The sequence below is a fragment of the Panthera uncia genome (genome assembly GCF_023721935.1).
Source record: "Panthera uncia isolate 11264 chromosome C1 unlocalized genomic scaffold, Puncia_PCG_1.0 HiC_scaffold_3, whole genome shotgun sequence".
In the NCBI taxonomy this organism is placed as follows: Eukaryota; Metazoa; Chordata; class Mammalia; order Carnivora; family Felidae; genus Panthera; species Panthera uncia.
Genome location: NW_026057584.1, coordinates 53565485 through 53586532, shown reverse-complemented (window position 1 = coordinate 53586532; position 21048 = coordinate 53565485). Strand labels below are relative to the sequence as shown.

At 35.8% G+C, this 21048-nt stretch overlaps 1 protein-coding gene and 1 long non-coding RNA gene across 8 annotated transcripts in view; one reads left to right on the top strand and one right to left on the bottom strand.

Annotated features, from left to right (window-relative positions):
- The window catches only part of ZNF385B (zinc finger protein 385B), a 317841-nt gene that overhangs the window by 58255 nt on the left and 238538 nt on the right, over positions 1-21048 (bottom strand). For 5 of the 6 annotated variants that reach the window (XM_049615419.1, XM_049615421.1, XM_049615423.1 and 2 more), the window contains 2 exons: positions 6738-6776; positions 2531-2641 (listed from right to left, as the gene is read on the bottom strand). In XM_049615419.1, the coding sequence (XP_049471376.1) occupies positions 2531-2641; positions 6738-6776 (150 nt within the window). The remainder of the gene's footprint in view (positions 1-2530; positions 2642-6737; positions 6777-21048) is intronic. The other variant, XM_049615420.1, reaches the window with a different exon arrangement.
- On the top strand, positions 3242-19725 carry LOC125911521 (uncharacterized). Of its 2 annotated transcripts, none has more exons than XR_007454354.1 (4): positions 3242-3410; positions 3477-3595; positions 14748-14817; positions 19571-19725. It is a non-coding gene; the product is annotated as an uncharacterized LOC125911521 (long non-coding RNA). The 2 variants fall into 2 exon arrangements; XR_007454353.1 differs by lacking the exon at positions 19571-19725 and adding an exon at positions 16521-17008.

Genomic DNA, 21048 nt, shown 5'->3' with positions numbered 1-21048 from the left:
CTTTCTATGAAATAACATTCCTTTGCAGGTATTTAGTTTTATGAGTTTTGAAAAAAAACTTGTTGTGTAACCACCACAGTAATGAAGATATAGAATATTTTCACACTTGAAAAACCTCCCTCATATCCCTCGTACCCTTTGTAGTCAATTCCGTAACCTCATCCCCAGTCCCTGTTGACTACTGATCTCTGTCCCCATAGTTTTGTATTTGGCAGAAAGTTACATAAGTGCAATCATATAGCATACAGTCTTTGAGTCCAATTTCTTTCATTAACATACTGCCTTTGAGATTCTCCCATGCTGTAGGATGTTATCAGTACATCATTCTTTTAATCACTAAGCAGTATTCCATGGTATGGCTATACTTTTGTTTATTTACCCAGTGATCACTTGATAGACATTTGGGTCAATTCCAGTTTGGGGCAATTATGCATAAAGCTACTAGGTGACACATATGTATGAACATAAGTTTTCATTTCTCTTGGATAAATATCTAAAAGTCAGATTGCTGGGTTGTATGGAAAATGTATCTATAACTTCATAAAAATTTCTTATAAATAACTATTAAACTATTTCCCAAAGTCCCTGCACCATTTTGTATTTCTATCAACAATAAATGAGAGTTCCAGTTGCTCCTCATCCTTGCCACTTGGTATCATCAATTTGTTTAATTTTCGTTATTTTAATAGGTGGAGTGGTATCTGATTGTGGTTTGTACTTCTTTAATGGCCAATCGTGTTGAGACTGGTTTGCATATTTATTTGTCATTCCTTTTTCTTCTTTGGTAAAGTGCTTGTTTCAATCTTTTGGCCATTTATTATTAATTGAGTTGTAAGTTATTTAAATATTTTGTATACAAGACATGTTTTAAATTACTGTCTTCCAGTCTGTAGCTCTTCTTTTCATTTTCTTAAAGTAAAAGAGTGTCATTGAAGAGTAGAAGTTTTTAATTTTGATGATGCCTAATATACCAATATTTTTATAGTTCATACTTTTTGTTTCCTAAGAAATCTTTGCCTAATTCAAGGTCGCATAGATTTTCTCCTGTGTTTTCTTCTAGAAGTTTTATACTTTTAAGTTTATACTTATCCATTTGAGTTAATTTTTGAATTTTGTATGAGACAGCTGTCAAGGTTCTTTTTTACAATTTACATGTGGATATCCAATTGCACTATCTATTGCAAAGATTAGACTTTCTCCATTGAATTGTCACTGCAACTTTGTTGAATACAAACTGATCATATAGCCATGGGTCTATTTCTGGACTCTGTTTTGTTCCATTGATCAATGTGTCTACTATTCTTTCACCAATATTACAGTCTTGATTACTGTAGGTTTTAAGGTGGCTATTGAAATCAAGAAGTGGAAGTCCTCAAAATTTGTTGTTCTTTTTTTTTTTTTTAAGCTTTAGCTCTTATAGGGCTTTTCTTTTCTATGTCAATTAAGAAATAGCTTGGCATTTTCTACAAAAATGCTTTCTGGGATTTTAATTGGGATTGTGCAGGGTCTATAGATGAATCTGGGGACAGATGATAATATTAAGACTTCAAATGAATTGATACTATATAATTCTCAATTTTTTAGGAACACTTTAATTCTTGAATAGGCAGTTGAGGAGGATTTTATCAAGTGCCATAAAAATTTATTTGACCTTTAATGGAAATCACATTAAATATACCTTTACAAATCATATTAAGCATGACAAATGCACTCTTTTCCAATGACTATAAGTTTTATTATGTTTCCTATATAGAATTATCAAAATATCATTTAATGGTATATGTAAATAAGAGTATTTATTATTTTAGTATTTGCAAGAAACATGAATCCTGTAACATGTTCTTTGAAAAATGGCTTCTGGGATGGAGTAACTCAGGAAATAACACATATAATATACAGCTGTAGATTCAGATTTGTCTTGGTCATTGGCTTTACTTGGTAATTGGGTATTATAGACATTCTAATATTATTTATTTTAATTTCATGTTATCTTATTTTTACATTTTAAAATCTATTTTAATAAGTGATTTATATCCTTTTCTTTTTCTTTTGTTTTTCTTTTTTTAGCAGGATGGTTATGCTGGCCAGATAAAATAATTTACAAAGATTTCCCTACACTTCCATGTTGTGGGAAAATATAAATTGTATAATAAGTTCTTCTCTCAGGTATTTAATATGATTTGGCATACACATAAAATGTGACACTTGTTATAAAGAGAAATAACAATGGTTTTCTTCAGCATTCATTGTATTTTAAACCTTAAAAAATATTTTCTGCTATTTAAGTATTTTTGCAAAGTAAACATAATTTGAGTGAGATTAGAGAAATTCTTGATTTTTGATATTAACCACTCTATTGCTCTGGTTTCTATGTTGAATCTGAATTGGAAAATGTGGCACGCTAAAGAAAGTGGGCCACCAGTGGGAGTGGCTGCTCGAGGGCATGTAAATATGAAGAGATATACATATCCAGAACAATCAGACTTTCAGCTTGACAGACTACAGAGAGCAATGAAAAGGTGATACTCACATCTGAGTTAAAGCGAAGCTGACAGACATTACAAGAAATAACTTGTTTCTTCTTTGGGGGAATGGACACTCCAAAAGTATGGTTAATGACTGCTTTTTGCACAGGATCCATCTGAAGAGCAAATGATAAAATAGTCAATTTACAACTTCAAAGGACAGACAATAGTGTGAGCAAGTAGAAGTATTTATATTATTTCTTAGGGTTTTAACTTGTAGTTCCCAAACAGGGATAATACAGAATCTCATTCAATAGTAATGTACTTGTTTCCAGTAATTAAAAACGAGAACAAAAAACTGGTTTGAAATAATGACCCTCTCTCCCCCGCCCCCAACCAAGTCACAGGAGAATTACAACATCTCAAGAAATCTTATACCTATATAAGGAACCTTGAAAAATCTTAAAAGAATCATAAAATAAGAAAATTTAAGATCAAAAGGTCAGGGTCCAAATTTACTTGTTAATGTTTTCCCTATATGAGGTGATGATACATAAGATGGTCTGAAATTACCTCAATGATGATTACTATGCATATATTTAAATTTCTAAATTTTTGATTTATGGCAAAATTTTGTAAATGACAGGGTCATATTACAACATAGAAAATTCTGATCTTTATGTTAAAATAATATGTTTTATGTGCTATAGATTGACATCATCCTACTTGAAATGCATGTCACAATTGTACACTCAAATACCCAAAGCAGATTGGTTAACATGCAACCTTTGTTTAATTACTGATCAAGTAAAGTTTTGACTTATAACCTGTGACTTTCCTTCCTTTGGTTTGCATGTTCCATACATATTCAAAGAAACTCATGGTGATGAAAGTACTCAACAATAGACAAAGTATGGCATAAAGCCATGAAAATACCGGGAAAAGGTAAGAACACTATTTGTAGAGCCTATAAAAAGAGAGACAGAGCGGTGATTCTCTTGTGTACTCCAGATAATCTCCAGCATTAACATCAGACAACTGGCAGTTCAAAAAACAATGCGGATGATGAACAAAGCATTACTTATAAACCGATGTAATGTGAATAAGGACAGATCCACTGACACCATCAGGTAGGAAATCTCCTGAGGTTTGAGTTTAGGATTGGATTAGTTGATGATATTTGGTAGAGAAGAGAAATGAATACCATCCCTGATCAGGAATATAAATCAACAAAGTACAAAATTAGCAATTAGAAGAACTTAAGTACATTAGAAAAGAGGGTGGATTACAGAATTACTGAATAGTAAAGTAGCCTATTTTTTGCTAAGAGTTTAAAGGGCATGACAGGACAATGTATTCCCACTATACAGAACAAAAATTTGAAGAGGGGAATGTTCTGGAGTGACAGAACTATTCTATATCCTGACTGTAGTCGTGGTTACACGAATTTACATGTGTTAAAATTTATAGAACTACATGCACCCCTAAAAAGTCAATTTTATGTGTGATAATTTAAAACATAAAAAAGAAAAATTGTTAAGAGTATTACAATTAACTACTAAATGTAAAATATCATTACTGGAAAATCTGGAGATTTCTTTCGTTCAAGGTCATAACTGATGTATTAAGTGTACTTAATGAGAAAAAAAAAAACCTTCCACAGGTAAAGAAAATCTCAAAAGTTCAGAAAATAGAACTGTAGTTCATTTTTTAGGTTATTCACAAATGCATACACTTAAGCCTCATTCATCCCCTCGTAAAACATGAAACTATACTTTCTAAAAAATAAATGTTTATTCATTTTTGAGAAAGAGAGAGAGCATGAATGGGGGAGGGGCAGGGGGGCAGAGAATCCAAAGTGGGCTCTGCACTGACAGCACAGAGCCCAACACAGGGCTCGAACCCATGAACCATGAGATCATGACCTGAGTTGAAGTTGGATGCTCAACCGACTGAGCCACCCAGGCGCCCTGAAAGTGTATTTTCTGATTGTTACTAGAGATGGCAAATCAGTTTGAACAGGCTTAAAAATAAAATAGCCTAACTATAATGGCAGGATGAAAAATAGTACATTGTTTTGCAAAGTTTAAAAATAAGAGCAATTTATTGATGTTATCTCTTCTTAGGGTCTGAAAAATACTGGCTCTGTGTGAACTACATGGGATAAAACTATATGAATTTTTCCCAAACACCAGTTTTCTGTATGCTGCTTTCATTATTCTTGTCATATTCATATATTATGCTATTATTATTTATTTTTTCTTTAAATCAAAATAAAATTGACTTTTTGACAACATAGCCATAATATTCATGAAATCATAGCTTTAATGTATTCTTTCTTACATTAAAAAAAGAAAACTAACATTAAAAATGAAAACTTCATTATCTAAAATAAATGCATATATTCCTGTGGCTCCCATACCACCATATAGAAACAAAGACAAAAGACATATCTACAATAACCTAGCCCCAAGTTTTTAGTAAACCAAGATACCTCCAACATGACCCTTGAATACAAACATTCCTTTTAAAATTTTGAAATTGTTAGCTGGCAATATAACTTTTCAAATAGCTCCTAGTACAACTTTATTCTACCTAAATCTCACATTGGCAACACATCAGCTTGAAAATATCCCCTAGTGTTCCCAAGGCTGGGAGCAATCTATCCTAAAAGGTGAATTGTGGATGAGCACCCCAGATACAAAGGCAGGCAGGTTCCCAGCCATCTGTTCTCTGAAGAATAAACTAAGGAGGTTCCTTCAAGAAATGCTTACCAGAATTGACTTCTCTACTTTATACACATAATCCTACTCATCTTCATAAAATCAACTAAATGAACACACAGCCCTTTTATCCCATTACTTGCCACCTATCCTTAACTCTTGCTGCCTTTTATCCTTTGCACAACTTACCACTAATCATGTAAAAATTTTATCCCCTATGTTTCTCACTTGGAACAGATTTTCTCTATTTTCCATTTGATTCTCTATATTTTTTTACAGAGATTTTGGGAAAAGATTCACTCCCCACCCTTTCCCCCCTTCCCTTCACTCCCTTTTCCCCCTCCCCCCTTCTCCCCTTGTCCCCTTTCTCCTTCCTCCCTCTTTCTCCCCTTCCCTCCTCCCCCATCTAAATCTCTTTTGTCTTCCTCTGCTGTTTATCACAGAATTCTATGTTTGTTTGTTGTTTTTTTTTAAATTTTTATTCATTATGAGAGAGAGTGTGTGAGCAGGGGAGGGGCAGGGAGAGAGGGAGAGAGAATCCCAAGCAGGTCCCGTGCTGAGCTCAACGTGGGGCTCCATCTCTTGAACTGTGAGATCATGACCTGAACCGAAGTCAAGGGTTGACCACTTAACTGACTGAGCTACCCAGGCACCCCTCTACATTTCTTATTCAAATGTCATTTTGGGGAGCACAATTCAGTTGAAAAAAAACTTTAAATTGTCTAAAAAAGATTGTTCACTTGCCAACTCAGCTGATACCTTGAAACAGATACTATCTTGCTGATTTTGAGTATCTGCCACCAGACACAAGAGCTACAAGTACCGGAGTCATTTCAGTGGGATTCAGACATGGGATAACAGAGAGAAGGTTTTCCGATCTTTCCCTCTCTGTTCTTAAAAGTATTAAGTGATAAAATCCTGAATTCTTTTCTTGGCATTTCTGTAACACTCTACAAGTTAGATGAAAATAATAACTACGATGTTAATTTATACTAACTTATATTTTTTTTCTTCCACGAATGCATGTCAGTTCTCTGTAACTATAATGAGATATGGATAACTAAATTAGTGGTAATTCTTTTATTCAATTCCCAGTTTTCAGGATGAATAAAACATCAGGGTGAATAAAACATTCTCATAAATCCTAAAATGTGATAGATACAAGTGGTCAGTTTAGTATAGTCAAAAGTATATATACGTATCATAATGATCTCATATGTAAAATACTCAGGAAAATTATTGGAGATATTACAATTAAATGAGAGTATGAATTTTCTTTCAAACATCAATTGGCTTTCTCATAGACATTTGATTATTCAAAATAAACAAGTGTTTTCAAACATCTCTATTAAAATATTTATATTACTTTAAAATGAACAAATAGTTTGTTAAATATTCATATTAAGTTAGCTCATGTTCATTTATATTGCACAAGAAAGCTGTATATGGATTGAGAAAATTGTGATTCTTTGTACACTATGCTAAAGAAGGTTTTGTTTTTTTTTAAGGAAAAAAATTCCACACAGCTCTAGCTTCCAATGTTCCTTACCTGGCAGAATTTATTGGTCCCAAATAAGCCTCTTCTTTTCTAAAAAAGTAAAAGTTAGAAGTAGTCATCTGGAATTTTGAGGCTAGCAAGCACATTTTCATGAAATTTTAAAAATTTATTTTCTTTGCTCATCTCTGATTAAAAAGCCTGAAATGCTTACTAACTAAAAAGCAGCAAGAGTTAACACCTGCCACTTTTCCTAATGAAAATCATGTAGAAATGAAAAGCTAAACCTATTAGTGCAATTAACTGGTAGGTAATAAAAATGAAAGATGGGGTTGTGGCTATTACCAGGAATTGAGGAGATAATTGGAGGCTATGTGTGGACAAATGAACTATTATATTACAGTACTTATAAATGAATTAATGAAGCTGGCCTTATCACACCATCTTTTATATTTTCAATCAGAATAAGAGCAAACAGGTATCTTTGATGTATTTACCAGGATTATGGAACCATAAATCTCTATTAATTTTTAAAAAGTACTATTTTCATTGCGCATAGCACAAAGTAATATACGTCTTCACAGTGTAGGCTATGACATAAAAATATGCAGCTGCAAATAAAACTTAGCCTCAGGGAAAAGAAACACAGCAGCACCTCACTAAAGGCAGGAGGAACACTATGGGTGGAGAGAGAATTGAATGGAGGGGCTACATCACCAAATGGCTTCGTTCTCAAGGATATTTAGATCGTAGGTAATTTTGCTAGCAGGAACTTTTGGCAAAGAACAGAGAAATACAAACTTCCCTACTATCTCAACAATTTTCACAAGGCCTGAAATTTGATTTATATTCTTGGAGGAGTCTTAAAATGATTGCACTAGCCATCAAGTGGGTCTGGGTGTTAGAATAAACTGAGCACCACCCAATTAAAAAGCAAAACAGACTGCTCAAGGATTGTACAAGGCTTTCTTTTTTTTCTTTTTTCTTTTTATTTATTTTTTTACAAGGTTTTCTTCAATGTGATTAAGTGGCCAGGTATCTGTACTATTTTCAAAGATGGAAAAATTTCATCTGAAACTTAGCCATCTATTTTAACCAATGTTCTGAAAGGCATTTGGTAAGCACTTATTGTACAATAGAACAGGCAATACTAGTTTTTTTCTATTAAATGGAAGTATAAACTGTTTTTTTTACTTTTAAAATGTATTTATTTTATTTATTTTAAAGACTTTATTTTTTAAAGTAATCTCCACACCCAACTACCCAACGTGGGGCTCAACCTGATGACCCTGAGATCAAGAATCAGATGCTCCACTGACTGAGTCAGTCAGGCATCCCTGACTTTTAAAATAAAAAAAAATCAGTCATCCAGGGGCACCTAGGTGGCTCCGTCACTTAAGCAACCGACTCTTGGTTTGGCTCAGGTCATGATCTCATGGCTTGTGAGTTTGAGCCCAGCACTGGGTTCTATGTTGACAGCACAGAGCCTGCTTGGGGTTCTGTCTCCCTCTCTCGCTGCCCCTCCCCTGATTGTTCCTTATCTCTCTCTCGAAATAGATAAAAATAAACATAAAAAAATAAATAAAAATAAAAATCAGTCATCCAACAAACATTTCTGCAGGCCTAATATGTCAGATATTGTTCCAGACTAGATAGGGTAGGATGAGTCCAACATAAGGACATATTTATAATCATAAAAATTAAAACATGAAAAAAACAAAAACAAAAACCCAACAGTATAAACTGGGCCTGGAAAAAGAAGCGACTGTTAAGCAAAATAGTGAGGCATGAGAAGGTACATAAAAGTCTATTTTCTTTGCTCCACCCCTACTTTGGGTTTCTTTTCTCCCTTTTCTGATTTTCTCACATTTTAAGCATCCAGGATCCTCCCTTTAACAGTGGTGTCAATGCGTTACCCTCCTAGGGGTGTTTTCCTTTCATTTCCTTTTTTAGCTGTGGAATAACAACAATAAACATCATAATAAGAGCAGCTTAGATTTATAGAGCTCTTACCACGCACCAGGAATTACCCAAAGGGATTATTTTGTGCAGTCTCCACCATCGCACAAGGCAGATACGATTATCATTCTCCTTTACAAATGAGGAATCTGAGGCTTTGAGAGATTTAATAGCTTGTCACCCCTGAGTCCAAAGGTCTGAAGCCAGGATTCAAACTCAGGCAGGAGTCTCTCCCACGCTGCTCCCCGCTAATGGAACACGGAGCAGGGATGACAGGCAGCGTGGGTGGTGCTGCTGATGGGTGTGAGATTTGAAGGAAGAGTGAGTGTTTTTAGCGCTTCTGCAGTCTGGAAGGCGGTTGTCTACTCCAGCTACACAGAAGGCCTTCTTGATGCTTAAGTAAGTTTCCTGAAGAGGGAAGTCTGGGTTTTCCTGTTTCTGATCCATTTTTGTCACTCTTAGAATAAGCCCATTTCTTCTTCTGTAACTTCAGGAGAGCCATATGTAAAAATTGGGGGTGTCCTGTCCTCCTTCCCCATTGTAACCATTGGACTTGCACCCAGAAAAAAATACCTAGAGGGAACACTCAGAGATTACACACAGCAGGGGATGGTCATCATTTACACCTGCCCTTGATTTACTGCCCAGAGGACCTCAACTACTAAACCCTGTGATGTAGGACTTTCTGGAAGTTTGGCAAAGCATCACTTTTTTAAGGGCAATATTATCAAATTACAATAGTACAGAAAGAATGACAGTTTTTCATCCCTTCCTTTTTAAAATTCAGATTTATGGAAAAGAATGTGACAATAGGGGCTCATTAAAATGTCAAATATAATGAAGTGACACATTTAAAAGTGATGGCTACATCACTGAAGAGTAATACTCCTCTGCAGTTCCTTCAAAAAAGGTTTTGCCTTTTATATTTGGATACTCTGACCACATGCCTTACTATTATTGTTTTACTTTTTTCAAATCCTTGAAAACTTAAATAGAAACAAAACGGACACAACCATCACAAAGACACATTTCTTCTCTCAAAGATCAAGAAATAGAAACAAGTGCATATCATTGGCAACATTCACGCAACCACCGCAGCTTTGTACTGTTTGGGATTTCAAATCAGAAAGCTCAATAAAAGTAAACCACATGGAACATCACACTGGAATTGCACGCTACCATGAGACCTGCATTTTTGCATCTGGAATGTGTAAGTGCAGAGACTTGCCGTACTGACACTGCTTCTCCTACCCAGAGCACCCTAGAGGGGTCCACGTGGATTCCGTCATTGTCACTGAAAGGAAGACAAATGGCGTGCCACTCTCTTCACAGACTGTTGATTCAACCAGGAGTGGTATGTCTGGAAAGGTGCTTCCCCCACATATCCCCAGCTTTTTGCTGAAACCACATATTGGCTGTGCCTTGCAAACCAAATCCATTATGTCCCCACTACAATGGGATACCATTCCTCTACTGGAAAGTTAAGCAGTCATTCAGAACTGGTATAAAGTCTAAAGTAACACAACACACACCTAAGAAAATTATAGGCCACATTATATCTTAGTCTTAGTCTCAATAAAGCTATTTCTACTATGGCTATTACTACTTCTTTATCAAATATTGCAGACTGCTAAGTATTTTGAGGTACGTGATTGCGCAGAAATGAAATGGAATCCCAGGATCCCTTTCTAGGGTCTCCCTAATGGTGGCCAGTATTATTCTGTATAGAAAATATGAGTGGAGTCGGCCCAGAGATTTGAAGCAACCAATCAGAGTAGAGCACAGATTAGAATTTCATCCACCTCCCCTTTTTTGTTTAAATTAATTTAGAAAGGTTGACATCTTTCATTGAAATTCCATATTGTCAGACCCTCTTTGAAAAGCTCTGGGATTCATCAAGCAAGATTGTATATTTCAGTGACAGTAAGGATGACTGAGTAAGCAAAAGTACCCTGTGATCTATTTTGAAGATCTATTTGGAAAGAAAAATTAAACTGCATTTTCCAGGAGCGTTTTGGAGAAATTCCAACTTAGTTTTATTTTTGGATGAATAAAAACAAATGTAGAATGCTAAGAGATTTGTGTTTCTGCCTTAATAAATTTCAAGATTTCTTCCTAAATAAAATTCAAGATCACTCTGATAGTAAAAGGGGCAACATTTTTAGAGGTTAAGTGTTTCATATCAACCTAGACAGTCCTTGGGACTTTTTGCTCCTTTTCTAACACATCATACTTTTATAAATGCATGGTTTGCAATTTGCACAAACACTATCTTTTCTTGAAAATTCATTGATTTAACAAAGGTTGATTACTTGGCTATCATGCACTGTTTTAGGAATTGGACAAACAATGAAGGCAAGGCTTCAAAAATACAATGTTGTAGGTGAACAGACCCATATATCTAAAGTGATAAATAAGGTATTATCAGAGTGTTTCAAGTACCTTAAAAAAAATCAGATAGGAGAATGGGAAAAAAAAAACCCACAATATTATACCACAGATAATTCCTAAAAACATTTTGGTTGTCTTGATACAACTATGGTTGATACTTTTACATATAAATCCATACCAAATATGTAAAAATAATGACATTACTCCATGATTTAGGGAAGTTGATACAGAATTCAGAATCATACACCTGGTAAAAGTAAGGGGCATGTTCTTCAGCTTTCAAAGTGGTCTGTGAGATTTCTGCAGAGGATGTCCTTTAACTACCAAGTACCAAGATAACAGCTGGTTGTCAGAGCCACTACGCTCATCATCATTTCCCAAGGGAAAGGGCAACTACAGTGATCTGCATTTTGGAAGCTCTCTAAAGATGAGCGCTAAGTGCTAGAGGCCTCTCACCTGCAAACCTTCCTAGTGGGTTTCTGTGCAGTGCAGTTGGCCTGGTACTTAGCGAATAGCAAAATGAGTATGCTACTTCTTGTGTTTTTTAGGTAAGTACATATTTGGTCCACGATCTAACAGTTATGAACATATTACAAGAAAATGTTTTTTTTGAGGAGCCAGGGTGGCTTGGTCGGTTGTGCAACTAATTCTTGATTTTGGTTCAGGTCATGATACCAGGGTCATGGGGTTGAGCCCTGAGTTCAGCTCCATGCTGAGAGTAGAGCCTGCTTAAGATTCATTTTCTCTCTCTCTCTCTCTCTCTCTCTCTCTCTCTCTCTCCCTCTCTCTCTCCCTCTGCCTCTTTCTCCCATTTGTGCACATGTGCTCCCTCTCTAAAATAATAAAAAATATTTTTCATTTTAACACTCTTAGAACTTTAAGGAGTTACTAAATGGTAAAAACAAAAAGACTAAAAGCAAATGAATGGGTGATTTCACCACTTCCCTCTCTTTAGTGGAAAACCAGTTTAATACCTTTGACAGATAATTTTAAAATTATTCTGAGTAGAAGGAATACATTTTAAGTTCTTTTTTAGACAGTAGTTATTTTGTTAGTGGGAGATGCTGCAAGCTTAGACCTGGGTGCCCTACGGAAGCCGCACGTCTAATTTTGACAGTACATCCTTGTATGAAACCAATGTGGTCAGTACAAATGTAAAATGTTCCATTTTCCTGGCGGCTCCACATGCCTGGTGATTTTCCATGCTGCCAGGGATTAAGGGTGATGCAGCAAAGCTGTAGTTATGCCGCTGAGTAATTTAAGAAGCCACATCAAAGAGCATTTCAAAAAGTTCAGTTTAACAAATAAGACTTTCAATTTATGTCTGCAATGGGTATGAGACTTAACTGAAGGTTCGCTCAGACCTCATTGCATGGACACACATATGCAACGTTTTGGGTGTTGATGTTCCTATTCAAACAATAGATAAGTAAACTAAAACATTCTATTGCACATTACCCATATTCAGGTTAAACAATGCATTTGGAAATGTCTAATTGGTTAATGTAATGCCCAGACCACCCTCAACTCCAATAGTAACTGCTCCTTTTCAATGCAGGGAAAAAGCATTAAGGTAATGAGCTGAATTACATCTCCTAAGAAAACCCAGCGCTTTTCTTTGTTTGTTTCCATTCTTAAATAAGCAAATGTTTTGATGTGAAACCATTAGCAGAGGTGTTTTTCCATCAGGATGTAAAGAAAGTTCTTGAAAGTTTTTTGTATTATCTTTAAGAGTTGATGTTCCTGTAACTAAAATATTTTTTGGCCAGTAGGTGCATACAGATATGAAAGATCAGTAATGTCAAAGATAAAATAACAAAAAAATTCTTACGAAATTGTTAGATGCCCTTATGACAGAATGTAAGAAAATTTAGAAAATTTTTAAGAAAAATGAAAACTACCTGGAATCTTTTAGGAAATTAATAAGAATTTAGCTCTACTATGAATTTTAATAGCAAAGAAGAAAATGATAAATGCTATTAATATTTTTTTCTGTGAAAAAGTTACTACCTTCAAAGTATCTATATTTCTCAATAGCAACTCAATAAATATTCATATTTCAAAAACAGCTTGGGGCGCTTGGGTGGCTCATTCGTTAAAGCATCCAGCTCTTTTTTTTTAAGTTTATTTATTTTTGAGAGACAGTGAGCTTAAGTTGGGGAGGGGCAGTGAGAGAGGGAAACAGAGGATCTAAAGGGGGTTCCTTTGCTGACAGCAGTGAGTGCAATGTGGGGCTCAAACTCATGAACTGTGAAATCAAGACCCAAGCTGAAGTCGGATGCTCAACCAACTGAGCCTCCCAGGCGCCCAAGCATCTAACTCTTGATTTTGGCTCAGGTCATGATCTCACGTTTTGTGGGTTCAAGCCCCACACTGGGATCTGCACTGAGAGTGTTGAGCCTGCTTGGGATTCTCTCTCTCCCTCTCACTCTGCCCCTCCCTAACCTCCTCTCTCTCTCTCAAAACAAATTAATTAAAAAAAAAGCCTAAGATATGCAAAGTTGATAATAAACTATGTTACCTGCCTGTCCCCCCCTCCCTCAACACTAACAAAGTTATAGTACATGATTCAGAGTGATGGGAACAGGAACTGGATTCACCAAGAGAATCTAAACTAAATCGATCAGTTGTTTCCTGTGTCATTTAGTGTTGTCTCTTCTCAGGGCAAAATAAAAAAGGAAATAGAGGGGCACCTGGGTAGCTCGGTCAGTTAAGCTTTTGACTTCAGCTCAGGTCATGATCTTGTGGTTTGTGAGTTCGAGCCCCGCTTTGGGCTCTGTGCTTGGAGCCTGCTTCAGATTCTGTGTCTCTCTCTGCCCCTCCCCCACTCATGCTCTGTCTCTGTCTCTTTCTCTCTCCGTCAAAAATAAATTAAAACATTTTAAAAATAAAAAAAAAAAGAAATAGAATATTTTGGGATTATGGACTGAAGAATAGGTTTTCAACAGATGTGCAAAATACTCAAAAAGATAGAGATTCATTTGAGAACAGATCGTGAGAAGCGATTATTCTACAGTACATTGGAAAAAGACATCCCATCCTGAAGTTTGGAAGGATAGGCTAATATATCTGAGATAGAAGATAGGCACTTTGTTTTTGACCTTTCCATTTGTTTTTAAAATAGTGACTTGAAAATATCCTCCAAAACTTTGTCTTCCAGATTAAACTGCTATAACATAAAATTGAGTGCCAAAAGTAAATCTGAGAAATATCTTTTCAAAAAACAAAATTCTTCATACTTTAGGAGAAAAAAAATGCCATACAAGTAACTAAAGACTACTTGCTGATACTTACAAATGTAGCTTTAAAAGTTAGCAGTGAAGGTCTCCATGTATAAGTAAGTAAGAATATGTTTGCCCGTGTTCTGGTAAACAGGCTAAAAAAATGTTACAAAGGCTTTCTAAGAGACTAGGGAAGTGATGAGCTTTTTTGATTTAAAAATCAATATGCTTCCTAAGCAGCCAAATACATTAACTGACATCCTCTCAAAACCATTCTGTCAAAGCTAAGTTTGAAAAGCTGTTCAGTAACTAATCAGATATATCCCAATGCTGAGGCAAAACAGGTCCGTGACACAAATTAAAAAGGTAGAAGATGAAAAGAAAACCCCACTTGGCAGGAAGAAGTGCAAAATCAGAAACCCAGGCGTGTTGGGATGTATTCTTCATTCTGCAAAGCAAAGTGGAAAATGGAATGTTTTTTCCCCAAATGCAGGACAACACGTTTCTAACCCTTGTGCCAGGAAGAAACCTGACAGTTGAAGACTGACAAGGCTCCATGCAAGGTAACAAGCTGCAATGTTCCAATCCTTGGCATTTCGGGCTCTTACTCTCCCTGCCATACTCTCCTTACACAGTGGTAAAATGTCAGAGATCATCTACATTTTCAAATTGTTTTTTAATTTGTTTTAGTTTGAGTCCCAGAACACCCCCCCTCCCAAAGCAGAATCCTAACTGGAAATTCAATACAATAAACACTGAAAACCGTGCTGGGTAAAACCGGTAGGCCAGGCCCCACACCCACCAGCCTGACTTTAGTCCAGCTTTCTCATGTGAAAATAAGAAAAGATTTGGAGAATTTTAGTGAGTTGCTTGAACCTCTTCAGCCAAGACCAGAACCCAGATCTCTTGCTACAATTGCCAGATTTGCAAATAAAATTATAAGGTGCTCAAAGTTGAGTTTCAGATAAACAACAAATTGTTTTTTGGGGGTGCCTGCGTGGCTCAGTCTGTTGAGTCCAACTTTGGCTCAGCTCATCATCTCACGATTTGTGAGATCAAGTCCCACATCAAGCTCACTGCTGTCAGCACAGAGCCTGTGTCAGATCCTCTGTCCAGCTCTCTGCCTGCCCTTCCCTGCCTTTCAAAGATAAATAAAACATTAAAAAAACCCAACAAATAATTTTTAATAAGAATATATGTATGTGCCAAACATTGCATAGGATATTCTTATACTAAAAATAATTTGTTGTTTAGCTGAAATTTTACTTCAACTGAGCATCCTATATTTTATCTGTTCTTGTTTCCTGATTCCCATCCAAGATTTCCATGATTACATCGATGTGGATTCTACTGGTCCTCTTCCTTGCAAGCTTATCTTATAACACTTAACATTTTAGGGCTTTTATTAGGAAAGTGGTCCCGGAGTGGTTTTCTGGACAGGTGACATCAAAAATATTTTATGTCATATATTCATCTTGCTATTGCCTTTTTGTATGGATGTGTATACATATTAACTCTTCTCAGCAAAAAAAGGTTTGGGGTCCAACCCTGCATTTATACTATACAAAATATACCACACTTGTAAAGTAAAATAAAGAGCTTCCATATTGTGCCCTACTCTGTTCTCTGCGATGATAATTGCTTCATTGAATAATGCTCTGTTAATGGTACAGCTTGACATTTGACATTTATCCATTTGATTTATAATCATTTTTAGGTGATTGCAAGGAGCTACAGTTCAAACTAAAAGTAGTCTGAACTGAACTGTCTTCCTTTTCTTCTGAATTTGGAAGGAAATGTAGTCACTTCTAGGCAAAGCTATCTTATCCACCAGATTTGTTTCAAATATACATAAAGCCTTTTCTGCCTCTATATATTCTGAATAAAGCAACATATATAAGAGAAAAATGAATACAGAAAATGAAATCACCACGTAAATGTGTCTAGTTTGCTTATATTTTGGCCGTGGATATTTCATCAACATTTCCTAGTCAAGCCATGGATAAAAACCTACATGCACCACATAACAAGTTGTCGTGAAATACAGAATCCCTCAGTAACATTCATGAAAAGTTTTCACATTATGGAGCCAAAACCATTGGCTTATAAACCATTGGTTTATAATCTACTCCTTATGAAGATTCTCAGAACTATTTTTAAATTATTTTGTTTTCCATTCTGAAAATCAGCCAATCAGGATGCTTGGCACATCAAAGCCTTCATAACACTCGCCTGAAATTTTTATTCACCCTTTTGTCTCCACCAGCCTTTAACATCTTTACTCAAATGGAACAAATACCTATACCTAACAACACAAGAAGTGGATATATCACTTGATTTAAAAGGGTTTGTATAATTATCCAGGAATCATCAAATTTCTGCTTCACAACAGAACAGTATCACAAGAACAATTGTTGGCAGTTATCAAACCACTGCAGTGCAACCGGCCTCCTGAAGCTCGGGGTTAAAAGCTGGCCTCTGGAAATCAATCATGCTCTCGGCAGAGAAGAATATTTCAGTGATATGAAAGCTGAAATGGAGACTATAATCTTTTGTGATTACCCTCGAGGCCGAAGCAAACGCAAAAAGGAAAGTCCATGAATTGCTGATAATTTCCTGTGATGACCGATTCCCAGGAAATTCAGATAGAACTCTTGCTCTGTAACAAAATGATGGTTCTCCCCAGAACTGCAGCCTCAAAGAACTCCACATCCAGATGTCACAATGCTTCTTCAGAAGCTATTCACCCATAAGAGGGGCCAGGCCTGTGAGGCAGCAGGTCTCCCTCTGAAGACAATGGAGTGTCTGATTGCACAAGGAGGGATGAGCTATGGGCTATAGGCTGTTTTCCTAGAACGTTATTTTATGAAGGAACGGATTGAAAATATATCTGTTTCGAGCCTTTTTTCTCCTCATACAAGTGTGAAGATTGATTTATTTCTCTGCTGTTCCTATTAGCTATTAGCTATGGTTATCGTGGCTTATAAAATTTTTAACTTTTTATTTGGGCTGATAGTTGTATTCTGAGAAAAAAATATTTTTCATACATATGTGCATACTCTTAATGTCTATATAATATTTTGGGATAGAATACAAAATCTTTTCTGAATAAGCATCAAACTTACAGTTAGATGCCACTGCTCAGAACACAGGTTAAATGGGTTCTTCTCATAGATTGGCAATTGAAATTCAGGAAAAAGGGGGGACACAGAGTCAATGGAGATCTCTAATTGTCAGAAGTCCAAATAATTTTTAGAATAAATTTCCATTATCAATAGATGAAGGATAATTTAATATGTTGGCTTCTATGACTGGGTTTAAAATCTTTTTTAAACTGTTACATTAACTACTAGTCGTTTAATGAATAATGTGAGAATAAAGGTTCTATGTTTGGAAGTCAAGCGTATTTTAAAAATGTAATAGAAAACATTATTACATCTTAGGAGTCAATGACAATGTGTCCTAAGTGCACAGCTCTCAGGTTCAAAATACCTTTATCCATAGCCTTTAAAGTCTAAATATCATTGAAAGTAAACAGGCAAACTGGAATGCAACCAAACCAGTATGGTTATTCCCCACCTCCACTCCACACCTTCTCCCTAGCCCTGCTCCAAATTCGGCTATAGCCTCTCTTCATTGTTTTTAGGCAGTCAGGTGATTCTGATCTTTAAGTATGCCCTAGTACTATCTCATTCAGCTAATGTAAATTGAGTACTTGCTTAGTACCAAGCACAACTCTTTTAAGCTGAGTGTAAATGTTTTAAACTCAAGAACCAGGTCTTAGCCATGTATATATCCTTAGCATCTACCTTAAATAGGATTGCTCTAATGCACAAAGCCAGCCCCAGTGATGAATATAACTTGGTTTGTTTAAGGTAATTGGCTAGGAAGATGAGATCAAAGGGATAGAAATATTAATATTAATATTATTTATAAGAATAGAGCTTTGCCATTTTAAGAGTCCTTTCATAAACATGATCTCATTTGATATTCATGGAATTTTAGATTGTTAAAAATAATATGATGATACAATGGGGTGCCCGCCTGGCTTAGTCCCTACAGCATGTGACTCTTGATCTCAGGGTTGTGAGTTTGAGCCCCACATTGGGTGTAGAGATTACTTTAAAATAAAATCTTAAAAAATAATATAGTGATAGGTTGTATAGTTATGATTTTTTCACAGAGTCACACTAAATTTCAGAAATTTTCTAAATATGCAGTCATATCCTCAGTTCTCCATAAACATACTAAACTTAAATTTTCATGATATGATATAGATTAGGAAGGTATTATCACCTCTGGTTTTAAAATGAGGAAAAGTGGAGCTAAGTGACTTTCTCCAGATCAAAGAGAATGAGTCCAGATATGAATGAGTGTTCTGGCTCCCAGTCCAATGCTCTTTCCCTGTGCAAAGAAGTAGCTCACTGTCCTTCACTCTGCCTCCTGCTTCCCCATGTAGCATGAAGCAGCATCAAGACCAGGTAGAATAGCTACAGATTTACTTTGGAACAAGGCAAACAGAATTACTTCTTTGAGATCAGAGAGAACATTCCAGGTGGCTTTGGGGAGGAGGTGAGATATAACACATGAATGAGTGACTGACTAAATGAATGCCAACACCTCTTTAGAAGGTAAGTACTTCAAAATTGACAATTAAGTATACACTATGTAATAGTGGTGTTACTAATCATTTTAGCCTCTAATAGCTTCAGCTCATTTTTGGGAAACGAAGGTTTTTTTGGGTTTGATTATATTATTATGAAAATGAATCAATTTACATACTATGAATGTTTGATGTCTACATAAAAAAAAAAGATAAATTAGACCCAGACACATATTTATAATTAATGGAGACTTAATGTACACCTCTAATTATTGTAAACCATAAACCTGTGAAAGAGATCAGATATGTGTCCTACTACAACACTCACATCATTACTTGGCTGTAGAAACTATTCACAGTAAGAAAAAAGTATGAGACTGACAAGACAAGTCTATCTTCTAAGTAGAATACACTTGCAGGGGTGCCTGGCTGGCTCAGTTGGTGGAGCATGTGACTCTTGATCTTGGGGTTGTGGATTCAAGCCCCATGTTGAGTGTAGAGATTAAAAATAAAATCTTAAAAAATAAAATAAATAGAATACACATCAAATGAGAGTTTTTTAAATCTGACTTTAGGAGCCACAAGGATTTTTTGGGTACTTAAATATGTCCCACATGAATAACTTGTTAGAAAGATACACATTTAAATTCAAAATATGTCAGGGTGGAGACCAGCTCTTGCTTGTCTAATATTTAGCTTTTTTCCCTTTTCAGTGGCAGAGCTATCTACTGGAAGAAATGTGAAGCCTGGATTATATTCTTCAATCTTCCATTTTGCAAAAAGGGGGCAACAATGACACTCGTAGCCTATTTTATATGTGAGCGTGTTAGAAGAATTAACCTAGAATGTCTTGAAAATATGTTAAAGCCCTCTGATACTAGAATTCCATGAAAATAAAGTGTTGTTCATATAATTTAAGTTTTTCCCAATCTTTTTTCAAGCATCAGAACATAAAAAGGAAGGTAAGAACATCTAAACTGACAGCTAAATCTGTGAAAAATATATTTTTCCAAGATTCCTACTTGGTTCCGCAAAGATGTTGAAACTTCACAGATTGCTAAATAGCACTCCAATTCATCTTTAGCACCCTCAATGACAGTTCTAAAAGTAAAGGGATTGGAATATTCCAAAACATGTTTTTCCTTCCCCCAAAGAGTTTTAAGACCTAATTCTGAATACAAGAATCTAGATGGAAGGGGGGGGGGGGGGGAAGGAAAAAGAAAAAGAAAAAGAAAAAGCCCAGTCTGTTGGCTATTGGATGGATTCCCAAATTTTTGATAAAAGTTTTCCAGAAAACACCACCATCAATGAATGTTTATAGAGCAACCAATTTGGAAATAACATTTTGGGCTGAAGGGAATGTTTGGTACAATAATATTTTGCTACTTTTTTATATTTATTAAGCTCCTCTACTTTATCATTGGCACTTAAAGACTTGGTCACTGAGAGAAGCTAAGAACAAGGTTGTTGTTGGTTTCTTCTCCTTTTAATTAACTGGAAATTTGTTAAGAATAAGATAAATTATTTTAAGAAGATGGCCTGACATAGACACTTTTTCCAAGTTGACTCTACTCTTGAAAAATGCTGTGCTGGGACAGCGCCAAGACTGAAGACCTGTCTTGCCAGAAAAGCTGATGTGCCCTCCAAGTACACATAATCCTTGAAACCCTAGCACTGAAGATGAGGTCCCAGAGCCATGTGAGGTTGAGACTGGGATAATGAAAGGGACATGTGAGAGGACATAGCGTGGTGGGACTATAGATGCCTCTTTTCACAGGCTTCTGAAACCTTGTGTTCCCTTACTGCATAAGAGCCCATCAAGGTCTTAATCTAATGTTTCTTGGCAGCTTAATCAACTGAATTGACTATTGACTATCAACAATATCCTCTATTATGTTATGGTGAATTTTACAAGAGGAAGAAGTAATGTCTATCAGACAGTGAGCAGCTTCTGTCTTATTCATTGTAATTCTTTCTTAGCACAATGACTGGCATGCATAGACATTTAGTGAGTGGTTGTGAATGAATGCCTTTTCCTAGATGCCACAGACAAATAATTTATTTAGGGAGAGAGAAGACATATGACCATACGTTATATAAACATACATGTATACATACCGTATAAATAATATCTACATATTCTAAAGAGGTTTCAACAGTGAGTAAAGGGAGCTTTGAACACAAAGTCTTT